The sequence below is a fragment of the Dermacentor albipictus genome, chromosome 9 (assembly GCF_038994185.2).
Source record: "Dermacentor albipictus isolate Rhodes 1998 colony chromosome 9, USDA_Dalb.pri_finalv2, whole genome shotgun sequence".
Classification (NCBI taxonomy): domain Eukaryota; kingdom Metazoa; phylum Arthropoda; class Arachnida; order Ixodida; family Ixodidae; genus Dermacentor; species Dermacentor albipictus.
The window spans coordinates 87,583,606-87,600,046 of NC_091829.1; the positions used below are offsets into that span (position 1 = coordinate 87,583,606).

The following is a 16,441-nucleotide window of genomic DNA, read 5'->3' on the forward strand; positions in this document are numbered from 1 at the left end:
GCCTCCTTTATTATAATCTCAGGTACTCTCCTGAGGCCTCCGTTTGCCTGTTACTTGTGCCCTCCTGAAGCAGTGCTTGTAAAGAATCCAATCTATCGTCGCGGCGAAAAAAGCAACCCGCGACTACCAGTCAGAACCTTGCCCTTGACTTATCCGCACCTTCAAATTCGTGCTCCATAGGGCACCTTTGTGCAAGCCCATGGCTTAAACACGCCTATGCATCGACGCAAACGCCTGAGGCGGTTCAGTTGCTTGTTTTATGCGAAACATACGAGTGACATTTGTGACTACCTATGGCGATAACGGCTGCCCATTTAATTCATTGAAAAGCGCTTACCTCCTTTCTTCTCTTCGCGAAGACAGTACGTTCAGGCAATAGCGGCTTGGAATGGTCAAAAATTGTGGGCACCGCATCGGGCTTCAGCTTCCCTGCTCGCGGCCTTGCACCTGCAGCTATGCCAAAATCCAGCGAGAGGCGCACGCTCAACTCGTAGCATTCGTCTGTAAAGTGCGCCGAGCACAGCCTCGAGTGTTCCGATGGGGACCAGTTGTCGCGACGAACAGCGGCAACCCACTTCGCCCGTAGCCTCTTGTCGCCGGGAAACTTGTGAAGAGTCACGTGGGGCGTCTTTCTAACACAACCCACAGCACAACAGATCCTCCCCATTATGCAGCGTTGCGAACTAAACCAACTTGCAGCGCTAAATCCGGAAGAAAACGATTGCACACGTGCGAGTACAACACAGCACGGCACGACCACCCAACGAGGTCCCATGTGATGTCACGCTCACTGTGGCCAGCGCGTTCTGCCGCTGACGCGGGATTTTCAAAAATGTGTTGAATTTGATACATACTTCAGGATGAATTACGCGCTTGCCTTATTCCTGCAAGCTGCTTAAGAGTTAAATAAAACACGTGCTTTCTCCTAAGACCATTTGTTCTCTTTATAAAATGACCGGACAGTCCCTTTAACAATACTCAACTTCGTCATTTACCTTTGCATCAGAAACTGGACGCCAGGTGGCGAACGATGTCTAGGCGCGTTCGTGTTTCGTGTTCAATCGTGCAGGGAGGAACGCGAACAGCGAGAACCGCGTGAACGAAGTAACTGCTGTCCCACCTCAAGTTAGACAGCAGCTTTGCAGTCTACCACCGCGACTGCAGGCGACAACACTTGTTCATTACACCTGCACGAGGCAACATGGCAGCGTCCAGCAGCAGCGGGAACGGTGGTGTCGCCGCTGCGGTCCCGTCGCCCAGCGAAAGTGAAACGCCGGGAGCTCGTGCTGCGGCCATCCAGCGGAAGCTGTACAACGCTTATCGGCAGATTGTGTTCCTCGACCGCAACATCCGCGACCTGAAGCGCCTCTACAAGCGTGCCGAGGGAAACAGTCACAGCTGCGCTTTTCGCTACCACATCCGCATGAAGGCGTCCATCGCGAATGGCGTAAAGATGATGTACGTCCACTACGCCAAGATCAAGTTGGCCGAGCTGGAGCGCATCACGAGGCAGCGAAACGCGCCCAACAGCCTGCGACGACGCTGATGGCCACAAGTGAATGACAGCGTTCAAAGTTTGTCGTGGATCTTCCGTCAAGTGCAGCAGTGCTCGGCCGGAGGCCGTCTTGCCGACTTCCCGAACCGCGTTTGTTCACGCTTTGCTGCTGTTTTGTTTTTACGTTTCTGTGATAGACTGAAGAAAGTCATGGTTAAACTACTGCGGCACGAAACGCCACGTGCCTGCTAAGCGCAGAGTTCATGCGGCGACTTGGAACTCGCATCAGGCCATTTCCATGGGAGGCTGCGTCAGTGCGTGATGTTCTTCGAAACCCTTGGCACGTTGGGCATAGACGAGCCACTACAGACCTTCTTTGCGAACAGCGATGTTGGTGCTGTGCGACCTGCAACAGAAGCCCCTGAAGATGGCGTCTTTAAAATAAAGCCGTAAAGGCAACCCGAACACCACGACAGCCACCAGGGCATAGCGAAACTATATCTCGTAAGGAGTCAAGTCCGTGTGACGATGTCACTCTGACTAGAGCTTCAAGTCTATTTGACCAAGCTTCTTTGTTGGCCTGACGAGTCTGTTTGCTTCACAGTTTAACTGTGCCACTAACTGTTTCGTTTCTTTCTTTCTTTCTTTTTCCTGTGAACTTCTATGCAAAATGCAGTGTTGGATGTTGGCTAGTCAACTTTCCCTTACTTTGGATTTTACGGTTTCAACATTCTGTCGGATGTAAACACTTGCACTGTTTCTGTTTGACGACTATTCTACCCCAGCTTCGTTTCAAGCTTATTTGCCTCTCAGTTCAACTGTGTCATCAGTTTCTTGCTATGCATTCCTCTCAAGTGTGGTGTTGGTTGGCCATTGTTCCCTCATTTTTTCACACTCCCATATATTTATATTCATTCACTGTAGGTAAGTGGTAATCCTGTATTCGGATACCATGATCCGCATTGGCATTAACCACTTGGTGTATCATATGATACACATAGAACAAGCCCTTCAAATTTTATAAAATCAAAACAAATGAAAACCTTGTATTCATTCGGAATGTGTCATGCTTAGGAATGATAGCCCTAGGTACCTCAACTCGGAAAATAATTTTGAAGCCACTTGTTCTTGAAGAATGTATAGCGGCAGCTCACTGCACAACATGCAAAACTTCAAAAATAAACAGCTTATTTTCACAATTTGTACACATGAAGTTGGCATGCAGGAAAATACCACAGTCTGTATGCTGTTTATCGGCCTACTGCAATGATTTGATTTGAACGAGGAAGATGTTCGGTTCTATGACGAAGGCATCAGTTGCTGTATCATATATGATACAGCATGCTTTTATGGGGGTTGTATTGTGGTGAGGGCAGATATATCCGTTTCCTCACGAGCGAACAAATTTGTTAGTGAAGTTTTTTCTTTTTTTTTTTTCAGGCTATACTGTGGTGAGGGGAGATGTATCTGTTTCCTCATGAGCGAACAAATTTGTTGGCAAAGTTTTTTTTTTTTTTCTTCAGGCTATACTGCTTTTAAGAACCATTGTGATCATATGAGAAAATGAAAATGCCATCAGTGTTGTGATAAACACAGCCTGTTGCCTTTCCTTGCTCCGCAAGCTAAGCTAATGACAATAGCAGTCCCAAAGAACTCGTCGAGAAAGAGGATGAACATAGTCTTCTGTAAGACTATATATACAAAGCAAAAATTCACATAAAAGAAAGCGTTCTAAAGGTTCTGCCCTAGATATTGGGGCTGCCAATTAAATGCCGTCACCAAATTTTAATAAACTTACTCGATCAAATTGTGAGAAATGCGCTTCATATTTTACTGCAAACTTTACAAATTATTTTTAATGGCTCGAATATTCTTCTGTCTTCTGCAATTCGGACGCCATTCTTTTTGAATCAGAAAATGTACACATTGTTGTCACACAGTCAAACCCATTTATATTGAAGCACTTGGGCCTTCCAAAATCCTTCTTTATACAGATTACTCGTAAAAATGGTGGACCGCACTGCTCATAATAGTGCCAACAAAGCACGTCCAGTAAATAAAAATACTTGTCGTGAATTCAAGGGATGCTTGGTGAAATGAGTCGCTAATGTTTTAAATTTCAATCTATTGCACACTTCAGCTGACAGTATATGTGACTGCAGCCAATCAAGAAGGGAAGCGGTGGCAAGTACTAGATGAAGCCTACTTCACGTCACCAACTCCCAATCGGACAGGTCCAAACACGACTTTGCAGGAGCATGTTTTGCTGACATGCTTGTGCTTGTTCTTCACCGAGTTTGCCGGTGTTTGTTTCCACTGGCAGTTGTTACAGCTTGGTATGCATAGCTGTGCCACTGAGTGCGAACACTTTAAGATTTTTACTATAGTGTTGCTTTTTTTTTTTTTCCGGCTAAAACTGTGCATAACACATAATGCCCAGAACAGTGATCATGCCAGTCACAACCAGCAATCGCTGTAAAGCAGCAAATCAGCCGTTAGGGGCACCTAAAATCCTTCATTGTACAGACAAATTCATTGTAGTTGCCTTCATTGCAGAGGCATTCACGTTGATACACATAGAACAAGCCCTTTCATATTTCCATATGGAAGGGCTTGTGTCTTTCCTACTTTCCATATGGAAAATAGCAATTTGGCTGGGACATACGAAATCCTTCATTAGACAAGTAATTCTGTTCTAGTGGTGTTCATTGTAGGGGCATTCAAATGTATGTCATGCATTACGAAATTCGGAGTACCATTAGGTCATATTACCGTGCTGCAAAACGCGATGCAATTATTACATGGAGGTCATGCTTCTGGGGGTCAGTGGCCACAGTTAAGCGCTTGCTCTCGTGCCCAAAACATTTTTGCTTCATTGAATAAATGACAATGTTCAAAAGGGAGGTAGTGGAAAAAATACTAGGTGAGGGATACAAGGTTCTGTTAGGGCAAGGTACTTCAGTGAACCACCCTAAAACAGTAGCACCTGGACAAGCATATAGCCTTACTGACTGTCCACATCACGAAGCTTTGTTTTCTTTTATTGCTTGGCCAGATTCAGAAATCATTCCTTTAAGCTTGAAGAATGTGCTAGCTTGGACGGGAGTTCGAGCTCAGCAACCCCAGTTACAGAAAGGCGATTCTCTGCAGCTACTGAAGCATGGCATGCTGCTAACTATATCTCCAACATACGTACCTTAGCTGCAGTGTGCCATAGAGCAAAAGGAAGCGCAGTTCAACACAGACACATGTAAATATGTATACATATAGATTTATATTATATATATATAGAAGTCTCTTCAAACAACAGCAACAGACTCTGCATCACCTGCTATGTCACAAAGCAAAAGAAACAACAAAGGAAAAAGAAACAAACAGTCGCCAACAATCGACTGAGGGTTATCACAATGGTTTTTCACAACAGCACAACTTCACCAATCGCAGTCATTCGATATAACAAACTCATCGAGGGTGAGACAGAAGAAAAGAACACCAGCGTCTCCATGCCCGCTACTCTGGCACATTCACCTCACCTCCTGGCCATGCCGGCCAGTGCAATGTTGCAACACGGCCACACAAACGAGAAAATACATATATATATATTTTTTTTTTTCACTCGCAGTCAAGGTTTTGTCATTTCAGTGGCTGCCACGGACGCTGTGGCAATGGGAGAAACCTGGCTGTCGGCAACCCATGCGTGAGCACTTAACCAAGGCAGTCGCATCCCAAAAACATGACAACAAGTGATGTCCGTCGCAACCCAAGCGGCACACGTCTGGTGGGGTATTCTGTAAGTGTCCGCCTAGTGGACACGTCGGCTTCATCTGCGGCTGAAGTTCTGATTGGCTGGGCTGAGGTATGCATCAGACAGAGACAGGCACTCCAGCCAATAAGCACTTCAGCGGCAGACAAAATGGACACGTCCACTAGGCGGACACTTACGAAATACAGCCCGTCTGGCTGTTGGCCACATGCAACTGTGGTGTCAACGAGCTCTGCAGTGCGTGCTAACTAAACTGCGATATCATTGTGTTAGTCATACAGCAACAACTTGAAACATACCAGGAGGGATCGGTGACCTTTTTTTTTTCTTTTTTTGAGCACATACAAGAGGTGTTTGGGCTAACCTGTGATCTTTTCTGCGTGCTCTCTGCGCATACTCAAGTAGTGGAGAATTTCAACACTCTTTGCTCACTACTCTGACTTCACCAGCTTTCTTCCTGCTTCTGCAACGGCATGACTGCACAAATATTGCACTGTCACTGAAACACTGGGGCAAGATTTTCAGCATGCGAGTAGCACTACTAACAGGCTGCAGGTAGCTGGAACGCTTGGAGGATACATACATCATCAACTCCAACTTTGCTTAGCTCTTAGAATGACAGAAATCTGGTTTAGCTGAGGAGCATATTGCAGAACTCTTCAGAATGTCCCGGACATTAAAATAGTAAACCGTCCACTCGAACAGAGTTTTCAGTTTATCAAAACCTAACGCCCTATGTGACACTACTTTTTAGTGACCACAAACATGACTACTGCCAACTTCAATACAGTTGTTTTTCGACTGAGTAGACTTCGGCAGGAAATTCAAGATACGTCCAAATTGTGCAGTGCTTCAATTAAACGAGGTGTGAAAAAACTTGGGCACCTTCCAGAACTTAAAAAATATGATATGTAGAAATAAAAGCTAAGTGTAACATATCAACATCCATGCGTGCACCACCTTTCCTCCTGTTGGAGTGAATTTCAGTTTCCTCTTAAACTGCTATTATGTAGGGCTGTGTTGCTGAGTATTACGCTAGGTTCGCGATTTCTTCATAAACCTGTACCACGCTGCAAAAAAAAAAAAAAATGACGAAAGGGGGTTAATGTTTAGACGTGTCCTATGTAGTGTACCAAGGCGAAGAAATTGCTTGAGGGAAATTTCCTCTCATACTTAAGGGAATTCTCGTTTTAGCTACACACGAACGAACGTGTGAAAGTGCCCCTTGTAAACTTTAAAACAATTAAAAACGACAGATCCGAACATTCAGCTATGACAAAACTACAAGCGGTTCCCATGAAAGTGGGAGCGAGTTCAGATCTTGACAGTGACCTGACACCATAGTTCAGACCTCTGCTGCATACAGTGCTGTCGATTACATTTTCCTGTTAATTAAATCACCGCATACGGTGCAGAATGACAAATTTTCACCAGCGAGCCGCAGGCGTACATGCCTTGGTAAAGCTTCTGTACTTCCTGTGGCACGGTAATGGGTCATCAGCATAACTTCAACCTAATTGCAAAGTCTGCAACTACAGCCAGACAGACCACAGCAAGTTGAGAAAGTTTCTAAGCTTACACAGTTACTGCACAACACTTTTCAAGGTATATCAAGCCTGTTCAGTGGAAGAGAATGCTTAACTGCCACTCAAAAGTCCTATCTGAACTTTGAAACAAGCCAAACCATAGTCTATCTGAACTTTGTAACCATCCAAACGATTGGAAAGAAGCACGGACCAACAGCTGTTGGCTGATAAATGGCCAATAATCCAGCTAAAGTGGCCAGTTATTTTCAATGCAGCAAATTGGGCTAATTGGTTGAGATTCAATTTTAAAGACGGGTAAGAGTGCTAAAAAAAAATGTGGAAAGAGAGGGTCAGACACAAGAGTTTGTGTGTCTCTTCTTTCTCATCACATCTTTCCAACACTACCACATGCATTTAAAGATTGGTTATATTTTCACTTGGGTTGCAACAATTAGATGACAAGTAAATTAATTAAATCGGGCTTCAAACGCCCGTGCCCCTTACATACGCTGCTCACGCTAGGGGCCCATCAGGATGTCGAGCACACTCAAGCCGGCAATGGTTGCCGCACACTCGCTAGGACTAAAAACTGAAGTACTCCTCGGCAAGTGGCAGCTGAAAGGGTTACGTCTATTGCAAATAAGTCAAACAAGAATCCTGTCTGTCGAGTGGAGCTCACCTAACCAGTGACAACAATCGGCAGCTGGAAATTCGGAGGCGACACCACAACACTCTGAAAGAATCATGACTGCATTGCTAGAAAACAGTGAGTGAATAAATACAGTTGATTGTGAGCCCCAAATGTCACGGGTCAAATAGCACGACAGCAAAGACAAGACCAGTCCAAATGGTGGCGTCAATCCAGAGCAAAATTCAGGCATTTCAAGCCCCTTTCTGATGCTTAACACAACAAAAGGACGGTCGAACAAGACCTGCCGTGAATGGCGACTGGCAAGCACGCAAGCTGAACACTTTTTCATGAACCAGGTTTTCAGCATAATTACAACACGAGGTAAGCTCAGAGAACACAATTCAAGCACAACAGGCTGCGTGCACAAACTGCCAATCCGCCACACTGTAAACCAAGGAATCCACAACACAACTCCACGTTATCACAACTCTGTCTGGCAATCTGCACCACGAATGGCACTCAGACATTTATCTGCGACGCGCATCATCAGGTGAGACACTGTGAAACCAGCAACCGTACCATTCTGCTGGCTCGGTGAAGCATCCTAACGTACAGTGCGCCAGCAAAACACGACACCACGAACAATGGCCACAATTGATCTCACTAACAGCGTGTTTTCAAGAGCGATATAACCAGCAAGTAGCCACTTAAGGCTGTGTAAGGAAAGAAAGGGCCGCAGGCCATTTAACCAGCGATCCATACACAAGCAGCAGACACACAATGCACAGCATGACCACTGGACAAACAAATTACTCGTGATATTCATACGAATTTGCAAAGTAACCACTACTAGCACATGCTGCAGAGGCTTGTTCCACACAGTAGACCTTTCTGGAAAAGGCAATGCCAGCTGTAGTGCCCCCAGAGACTATGAAAACTAGCTCCCTGCACCTTTCTTTTTTTTTGGTCCTTATGGGGGCTAGGCATCAGTGTCAGGATCCCTCCCAACAAAAGCTGCTTTCTGAACCAGCACACCTGCAGACGCCAACCGCGGTACAGCAGTGACAATGAAGCCTACAGCGCAAGTGATAAGGTGACGTCGTATTGTGATGGGCATCACAGCTGAAAATGGCAACAAGAACGTGCGTGCATCCCCCGGTGCTCTCCAGGCCAGATGCAACGTCAAATCAACGCCAGGCCTGTTCATGTAGGTCAAACTTACAGTACATGCAATACTTCGTACACATACACTGGTGGTCGAGTCGGGACTTAAGAAAGTTTGGCTCAACTTGTGGAGTAAAATTAAGTTTTAACCGAGTGCTGCTCGCACCATATGGGTCATGAACTCGCTCGCAACCTGCTGCGTGCGATCTCAATGCCCAGCCAAATGCAGCCGAAAAGTGCTTATTGGCGTTTCTCAATCGCGGTACCAAACTGCGTGAACGGGAAGCTCTGCACGTGTCCCCACGTTGAAGTGGTGTTCGAGCGCAGGCAGAGTGGTTTCTGTCATAAAAGGGACCAGCAATGGCATGCATGCAAAACATAATTTATGCTTCAACATTACAATACCTGCACTGGCACTTTGGCAGTCATTTATGCACGCACAGTTGTGCTTAACTATCAGTAAGCAGGCATGCTCGATCGAGTTTCAGCCACACTGTGTTGACATAGGAAGATGCAGCTGGCTCTGCGACACAACTTCCTGTTATGCAAAGATACAAGTGCTGTGCTTGTCCCGGACTGCAGCAGTGGCAAAACAGCGAGCCCATTGGGGCTAAAGCCTGCTTTCTTAGCGGTGCAGCAACTGGTGCACCCATGGTGCACCCTTAGTGGTGCAACATGGGTGCACTGGTGCACCATAGGTGCACTGGTGCACCCTTAGTGGTGCAGCAACCTTAAGCAGCACCAATGGCAACAGTGTCTGCCTTGCAGACATTGTTGCCGTGTATTTTTTTAGGTAGGTATTTCTTTAGGTCCAGGAAAAAGAAAGACGCAATGGCACTTTTTTTTTTAGTGACAGAAAGATTGGGACTCTTTGAATGGCTTTCTTTTTGCAAGAGGAAAACAACATAACAGTCCGTACAACAGTCAAACTTCCTGTGCTCAATGCGTGGTGGCTGCAAGGGAAGCAAATGACGGAGTGCTGTCCCTCAAGATTTACATAACAAATTTCGGTGGTGGTTAAAGGCATGCGCTACATTCCAAAGGGGCCCACTGGACATGCGACGCTTATATTCTTACTCCTCTTTCGCAAGCGTGGACAGGTCCAGGTTGCAATGCAAATACAGGGGCAAACAAAAAGATGTGTTGCCGCTTTTCTGCGAAAGTTGTTACATGTTTAAAAAGCTATCAGTCAATACTTTCTTCAACAATATCCCATGGGATGGGCACTTTTTGTCCACTACTCTACTGCGTTCATTTGTTGTGAGAGCCAGCAACAGCGTTCCACAATTTTTAAGCCTTCAAGTATGTCAAAACCCTTTTATAGCTTGTAACGACAACGGACATGACGATGTGGTAAGCGCCCACATTTTGTGTCAGGACACTAGTCGGTCGTTTTGCATGAACAGATGCACTGTTTAGTTCACAATTAAATTTGTTCTGCATAATTTTCTCACAAATCAATGTCACACATTGTGTGCCAAACGGGCAGCGAGCGTTTGCTCCTAGGGGGACAAATCCACAAAACGCAGCCGTGTGTACTTTGATGTATTCATGTATGCATCCCATTCACCATTCCAATACGAACCTGCCATCCAGCTTCCAACAAACTTTCAGTAACAAATCCTTATACTCCACCTCACCAACTGCACTAACTCAACAAACAGCCAATCACATTGGCTATTAGAACCATTGTCCCAGGTGCCGAACGGCCGCAAATTCCAACTTAACACTGTGCAATCACTGAAACCTAACCTGTCATTAGGCACATCAGTTACCAGCGCCAACAGTGAAAATCACAATTTCAAAAGTACGAGGACCGAGTGATTGTCTCCAGATATGGTAGACGGGACATGCCAGGATGGCTATGCATAAAGGAACCTTGCACTAGCAATGAAAAACTGCATTCACCTAACAACAAGATGCCCAGCAAGCTGTCTGCATTACATCATCACGGACTGCAGTTAGATTCGTGCATTGCTCCAGTAAATTAGACCACCAATACGAAACCACATTATGAAACCTCATTATCAGCCTCCAGGCTACACTACGTATTATTATAAAAACTTTGAGCGCTAAAAACACACAGGACATAGAAAAAGAAACACACACCACAGTGCATGTTGTGTGTGTTTCATCTTCTGCGTCCTGTGTGTTTTTAGCACTCTAAGTTTTTATAATATTGCGTTACCAACTAGCCCACCTACCCATCCTTTTGCACTACGTTTGCCACAGGATTTCATCCGATTGAGTAATTACGTATCCCACATTGGTTCAGACACAAGCCTGGGCACAATTTAAACACGCCTCACAATCGTTACAACTGTGCCTCCGACGCAGCTGCAGTTTTCAACGATGAAGCAACCGAGACGTAGGTTCACTGAGCTCAAAGCTAAAATTACCCAAAAGTGGGCAATGCATGGCCCACCTTAAAAGCAGAGTTCCATTCGAACAGAATATAGGCATCACATTGAGATGAGACACCTACAACAACTAACAGACACTGGCTACCACAGCGACGCATCTTGCTTTCTTTCCCCGCCCCTCGAACAAACCTGGTTAACAAAACTGTTCTCTTTGCAATCCCGTTAACAGAATTTTTGAGTTACCGTAAAACACATTATGGTAACTGTTTTTACAACAGTTGTCTCTGAACAGTGATGCCACAGAGAAGGGCCTGAATGCGTCATGCTGTGCACCAAGCTACTCAAAACAAAAAGTTGGCACATTTTCAATACAACGCTCATTTGAACATCCACACAAGTGTGGACGTTGCAGTTTATGATTAACTAAAACATAGTTAGCCATTTTATTCTATCCCAGATCATTTCAGTCTTGAAGCTTGGAAGTCTGCTAAAAAAAGTTTTTTTTTTTCCTACACTGCTCGAAAGCACGGACTACACTTCTGAAAAGAGCTCGCCAAGCTTAGTACGAGTAACGTTTCTAAAGACGTTTGTTCAGACACTCTTTCATAAAAAACTGCAAATTTCTAATGCCACTTCCGCTCTCCCTATTACACTTTTCCTGGATGTTCTGAAGCTGATTTTGCAGAACCTAACAGAAGTCGTTCAGCCACAGACTATGTCTGCCTTGTTAAATGCACCAGCTAGGAACCCACAAAAGCCACTACAACGTAACGAAGTATCAGCTCAAGACATTCAGTGATTTTGTGGGCACGCATAGTGCCCCCTTGACAGTTCCTTACAAACATTAGATCACAGGAAATTAGGCTAGTTCATGGCTACTGATTTTGTAATGCACTAAGTACAAATGACAACTTAGAAGGACACAATACAGTTTATACCTTATGTGTCCTTCCGTGGCTATCAGTTGTATTCAGTGCATTGCAAGATGAACATTATATGTTGCATGCCGAGCTGTGCAGATGCATACGATAGCAAATTGGTTTTCAGTTTGATACACCAGCCCCGACGATTACTATAAACTTGATACACCAGCCTCGACGATTACTATAAACACTTAAGTGCTGGCCTAACTCGATCAGAACTTTACACATGCTTCGCACTTGCAGGTAATGCTATGGAAGCTACACCAGTAGTATCACAGAAATCTGTGACAAGTAGTAGCTGCAGAAATCATGCGGCTTCGTACCAAAATTACCAGTGGCAAATCCTCTGCTAGTGTACGCAAGTGGCCGTGTTACAGCGCTTCATTCAGCATGGTAATAATTGGCAGCACAGTCAAACCTCGTTATAAAGTGACCGCATCCAACACAATATGTTCGTTATATCTGGTATTCGTTATAACTATGTATTCTTTACATGCCGATATCGGAGCAAAAAAACTTTAGATTCACTTTGTAACATGTAGGTTCGTTATATCTAGGTTCAACTGTACATAGATTTGCAAAACCTTTGTCTTTCTGGCTTCTGACAAACTCCTGGCATCTCATTTCAACCTAATACTGACATTTAAAATTTGATATATGGCAGTAATTAGCCTCATTTTACCCCCAGCTCCTACCATGGTACTGTTTTCAATACAATACGAGTAAAAACTTTTTAAAAGGTATAAAATATTCACCCATGGTGACTGTCACTGCCCAAAAGCCATCCAGACCTACTGACACATTCAGAAGTGTCGAGACCTATTTATGCAACCAAATTTACGTCCCAGAATGAAGTACCGTATAGGCTCGTGTGAGGGCCTCACTTTTTTTTTTTTTTCACAATTTTGACGAGGTGCGGTTTTTGCGCAGGACCAAACCTTTTGGTCAAAATGGTGCCGGCTGGTGGTGACTACTGCACACTCCGGATGCCTGGATGTACCACTGGATCAGAGGTCAGCGCGCAGCTCTCGCCATCTAGAAGCGGCACGTGGAAATACGCAGGAAGTGAAAATTCGCCGATACGTGCATATGCGATCGGGACACCGAATGCGATTGCTTCTCGAATGGAATTTTTCAAAACTTTGGGCAGCCAAGTTGAGGGTGAGGCCCTTACATGAGTTTATACGGTAGTTGTCGAGGTAAACTACTCTGCTGCTCTAAAGAAATGTTGAGCGACTAGCACCCGAAACAGCTAAACAAAGAACAATAAAAGACGGCTGCAGGTTGCACTCTCAGCAGAGCTGTGCTGAATCATAGCAAAAACCATCTAGTGCCCATCATTCCTACGGAGGTGCCAAGTTATTCTCAAGCAATTTTAATGCAAAACTTTATCATAGGAATCATTTCTCATGCTTCTTAGTGAAGTGGCTTTTGAACAGTGACGTACTCTACTGAATTCCCTATTTCACGTTAGAACTACAATGTAGAGAGCTGATGTTACTTCAAATCACATGTCGTTTGTGTACTTTCAGCTTCCGGCATGTTATGCATTTATTGGTTGAGAACAAAGGTAGTTTGAGAAGTTTCTAGCCTCCTGCACATCCCACCTCATCATCGTGTCAATATCAGCATGACGGAGTTCTCATTGTACCAAATATTTTACAGCCTACCACAAAATACAAGGTCGTTCACCTTGCAACTCAAAGAAGGTGCAGTGAGAAAGCCTGCTGACGTAGAGGCAATCTTTGACAAAAGACAAATGTTCAGTTTTTTCCTAACAAACCCACAAATTTAAATCTGGCAAAGAAAATCGCCCGAGAAACTAGATTTGGGATACTTTGACCCCACACGCAAGTACTTCCAAATGCAATTGTAAGGTTGATATGGCACACAGTACCAGATACAACTTGTTCATTGTTGATATCCCTGCACTGTGTGACTTTTACAAACTTCATACTAGACTTAAAGCGCAATAAGTTAAGACACAAGAAGGCAGACCAGACAGGACGAGTGCTTGTCCTGTCTAGTCTTCCTTCTTGTGTCCTGGTTTTTTTGCACTTTAGGTACGGATTCTTACAAACTTGGTCAAATTTCAGTTCTTTATATATAAACTTCTTGTGTCCTCTGATCACATAATATTCTGTCTCTCCTCGCCCTGCCCTTTTTCCTTTTCTTTCATGTAATGCCTTCTGCATCTTTAGGGTATTGAGATAAATAAATAAAACTCTCAGTAGAAAAAAAAAAATCTGAAATCCTGGCTTAAAACCCACACAAGTGACCCTGCATACAGTGATATTCAGATCTCCATCAAAACGACCTAGCATGACGACCTATCTGATCTAAGCATGACACCACTCCACAGCAATGCACATTGTTGTATAATTACCATGAAGCTGCATTGCAAATTAAAATCCTCGCACAACCTGGGCTCCCAGTTGACTTTATAAAACTCTGAACGACTAAAACTTTGAATTTCTAGAGCATGCTTTGGGCTCACAAATACAGTGACGTTTATTCTTGGGCAATGGCACTGTAGAAAAACACAGGACTCAATGGAATACAAGGGAACGTAAGCACTACTCTCAACTCAAGCTTTAATAAAAAAAAGGGCAAGGTATAAGCAACATGTGGTTATGCAAGGCGATGTTAGCTATTCACAAGCAAATTATTTTCTTTACAAAGCAAGTGACGAATCACTGATGCAGTTATCTTTTATCTTTGTGTGACTGTTTGCCAGCATTCTATGAGGCTCAAGTTTTAACTAAGCACTGTGACCAGACGGCACGAGAGATCACCAAGGCTTGGCACAGTCACGAAGTCAAAAAAGAAAAAAATGCTCAGTCATCCATCACTTGCATTCTTTTTCACACAATCCCAACACAACATCCCGTTGGGTGACCACATGTTGTTACGTATACTGTCTGGTTCTGATTAAAGCTAGAGTTGAAAGTGACACTTATATTCACTGCGTCTTCCTTTCCATGTCATGGTTTTCCGTGGTGCCATTGCACAAGAATGGACCCACACCAACTCGCCCAACATACTGTACGGCTGCCGACGTTCCTACTCGCGTCACGTCGGTCCAAATTCACTTTTCCCACGTGTCTGTCCCGTCTTGTTCAACAATGTTTGCACGCGCATCACCGGCTAACGGGTGCGTGGCGTTCCTCCCTGCACGGGCTAAAAGATGCAAGCGAATGCTAGATATGGCAGCTCCGGAGGCTTCCGGCTAATTATGGGATTCGAAAAATGCTGTGGCCTTGTTCTTTCTTTTCTTTTTTCTCTCTCCCCTTCGAATTGCCACATTTCAACTTCCCGACCAAGCTTCTACTTCAGCCGCAAAGGCCATCTCGAAACAATGTCTTTGCTCACGCTCGCTTTTAAGCAAACTCTGAACAAGCTTCGAACACACAGTCAGGCACACGCCAATGCACATGCTGGTTTCTGGGGGTATGTGCACACCCCGAATGCACACTTTGTGAGGTTACACTAGCAAACTGCGATCACACCACTCTCCAACACTGAACCACTTCACACAAAGTGCTCTGAAAGATGAACTAATGACTCACTGATGGGGAATGTAGTAATGGCATGGGACCACTCAGTGGGAGAACACCGCAACACTGTTACTTATCGCACGGAGAAACAACAGAACAAGAACCGAAAACAACTGCGTGAGTTTCAAGACTTCACTTTTTGAAAGCGCCTGTCATGGCGCAACTCTCTCATAAGCCAAGCAGTAAAAGACTGGCAGTCAAAAGGGAGCAGCGGTCACACGACCCTGAAGTCAAGGGGCTGACGGCTGCCACTTTAATGATCAAGGCGGTAGTGGGGCACAGAATTAATGGCACCTGGACTCACCGATTTGATCATGTGATGCCCAACTCAGCCTACAGAACAACTGTGAGAGTGCCAAGTCAATGACCAACAAATGCACTGACCTACATTGAAAGTATGCAAGGACTGAGAGACTCAAAGCTAGTAGGACTGGCCCAGAGGTTGCTGCACTTTTGGTCTTTAGGGACACGGTAACACAAAACTGGCACTGACCACACTGGCCGCCACAAGCCATTGGGCAACCGGCAGCCCCCAGACTGGCATTCTCCAGGCTGCACAACATGCATGACCACAGCTACAGAAGCTATGAGACGCCAGACCGACACACACTGGAGAAACTGCAGTGACCGAGTGTCTGCCACCAGAAAGTCTAAAAGACAGTCAGTGGTCAAAAGACTGCAACAGTCTCGGGTTGGATAAAACAGGCGCACAGCGGCGCCACAGTGCAGAAATTAATGAATTGACCTAGATGCAGGACGACACTCCCAAAGTGGGCGCCGCTGTCATTGAAAGATGTCTGGTAGCGTTGTGGTGGCTCCGGTTGCGGTCATGGCGGCCGCTGCCGCCACGCCCGCGGCTGCCGCAAGCTTCTCTTGGCTCTGCACAACAGCCACTATGTTCTGACAGATGACAGCAACAGCTGGGTTGGTGTCTGGGTTGTCCAGCATGCCTTGGAGCACGTCGATGCCTCCTTCCTCCCGCAGCATGCTGCAGTAGCGCTTGGCTGTGAAAAGGATTG

At 45.1% G+C, this 16,441-nt stretch overlaps 2 protein-coding genes across 2 annotated transcripts in view; one reads left to right on the forward strand and one right to left on the reverse strand.

Moving 5' to 3' along the window:
- The first annotated feature begins 1,013 nt into the window (after positions 1 to 1,013).
- On the forward strand, positions 1,014 to 2,694 carry LOC135908939 (uncharacterized). The gene has a single exon (XM_065440805.2). The coding sequence runs from the start codon at positions 1,202 to 1,204 to the stop codon at positions 1,544 to 1,546; it is 345 nt and encodes a 114-aa protein (XP_065296877.1). The 5' UTR covers positions 1,014 to 1,201; the 3' UTR covers positions 1,547 to 2,694.
- Positions 2,695 to 4,746: 2,052 nt separating this feature from the next.
- Positions 4,747 to 16,441, reverse strand: part of LOC135908938 (protein zyg-11 homolog B-like) — a 68,142-nt gene continuing 56,447 nt past the window's right edge. Inside the window, exon 18 of the mRNA XM_065440804.2 lies at positions 4,747 to 16,426. Within this exon, the coding sequence (XP_065296876.1) occupies positions 16,206 to 16,426 (221 nt within the window). The 3' untranslated portion in view covers positions 4,747 to 16,205. The remainder of the gene's footprint in view (positions 16,427 to 16,441) is intronic.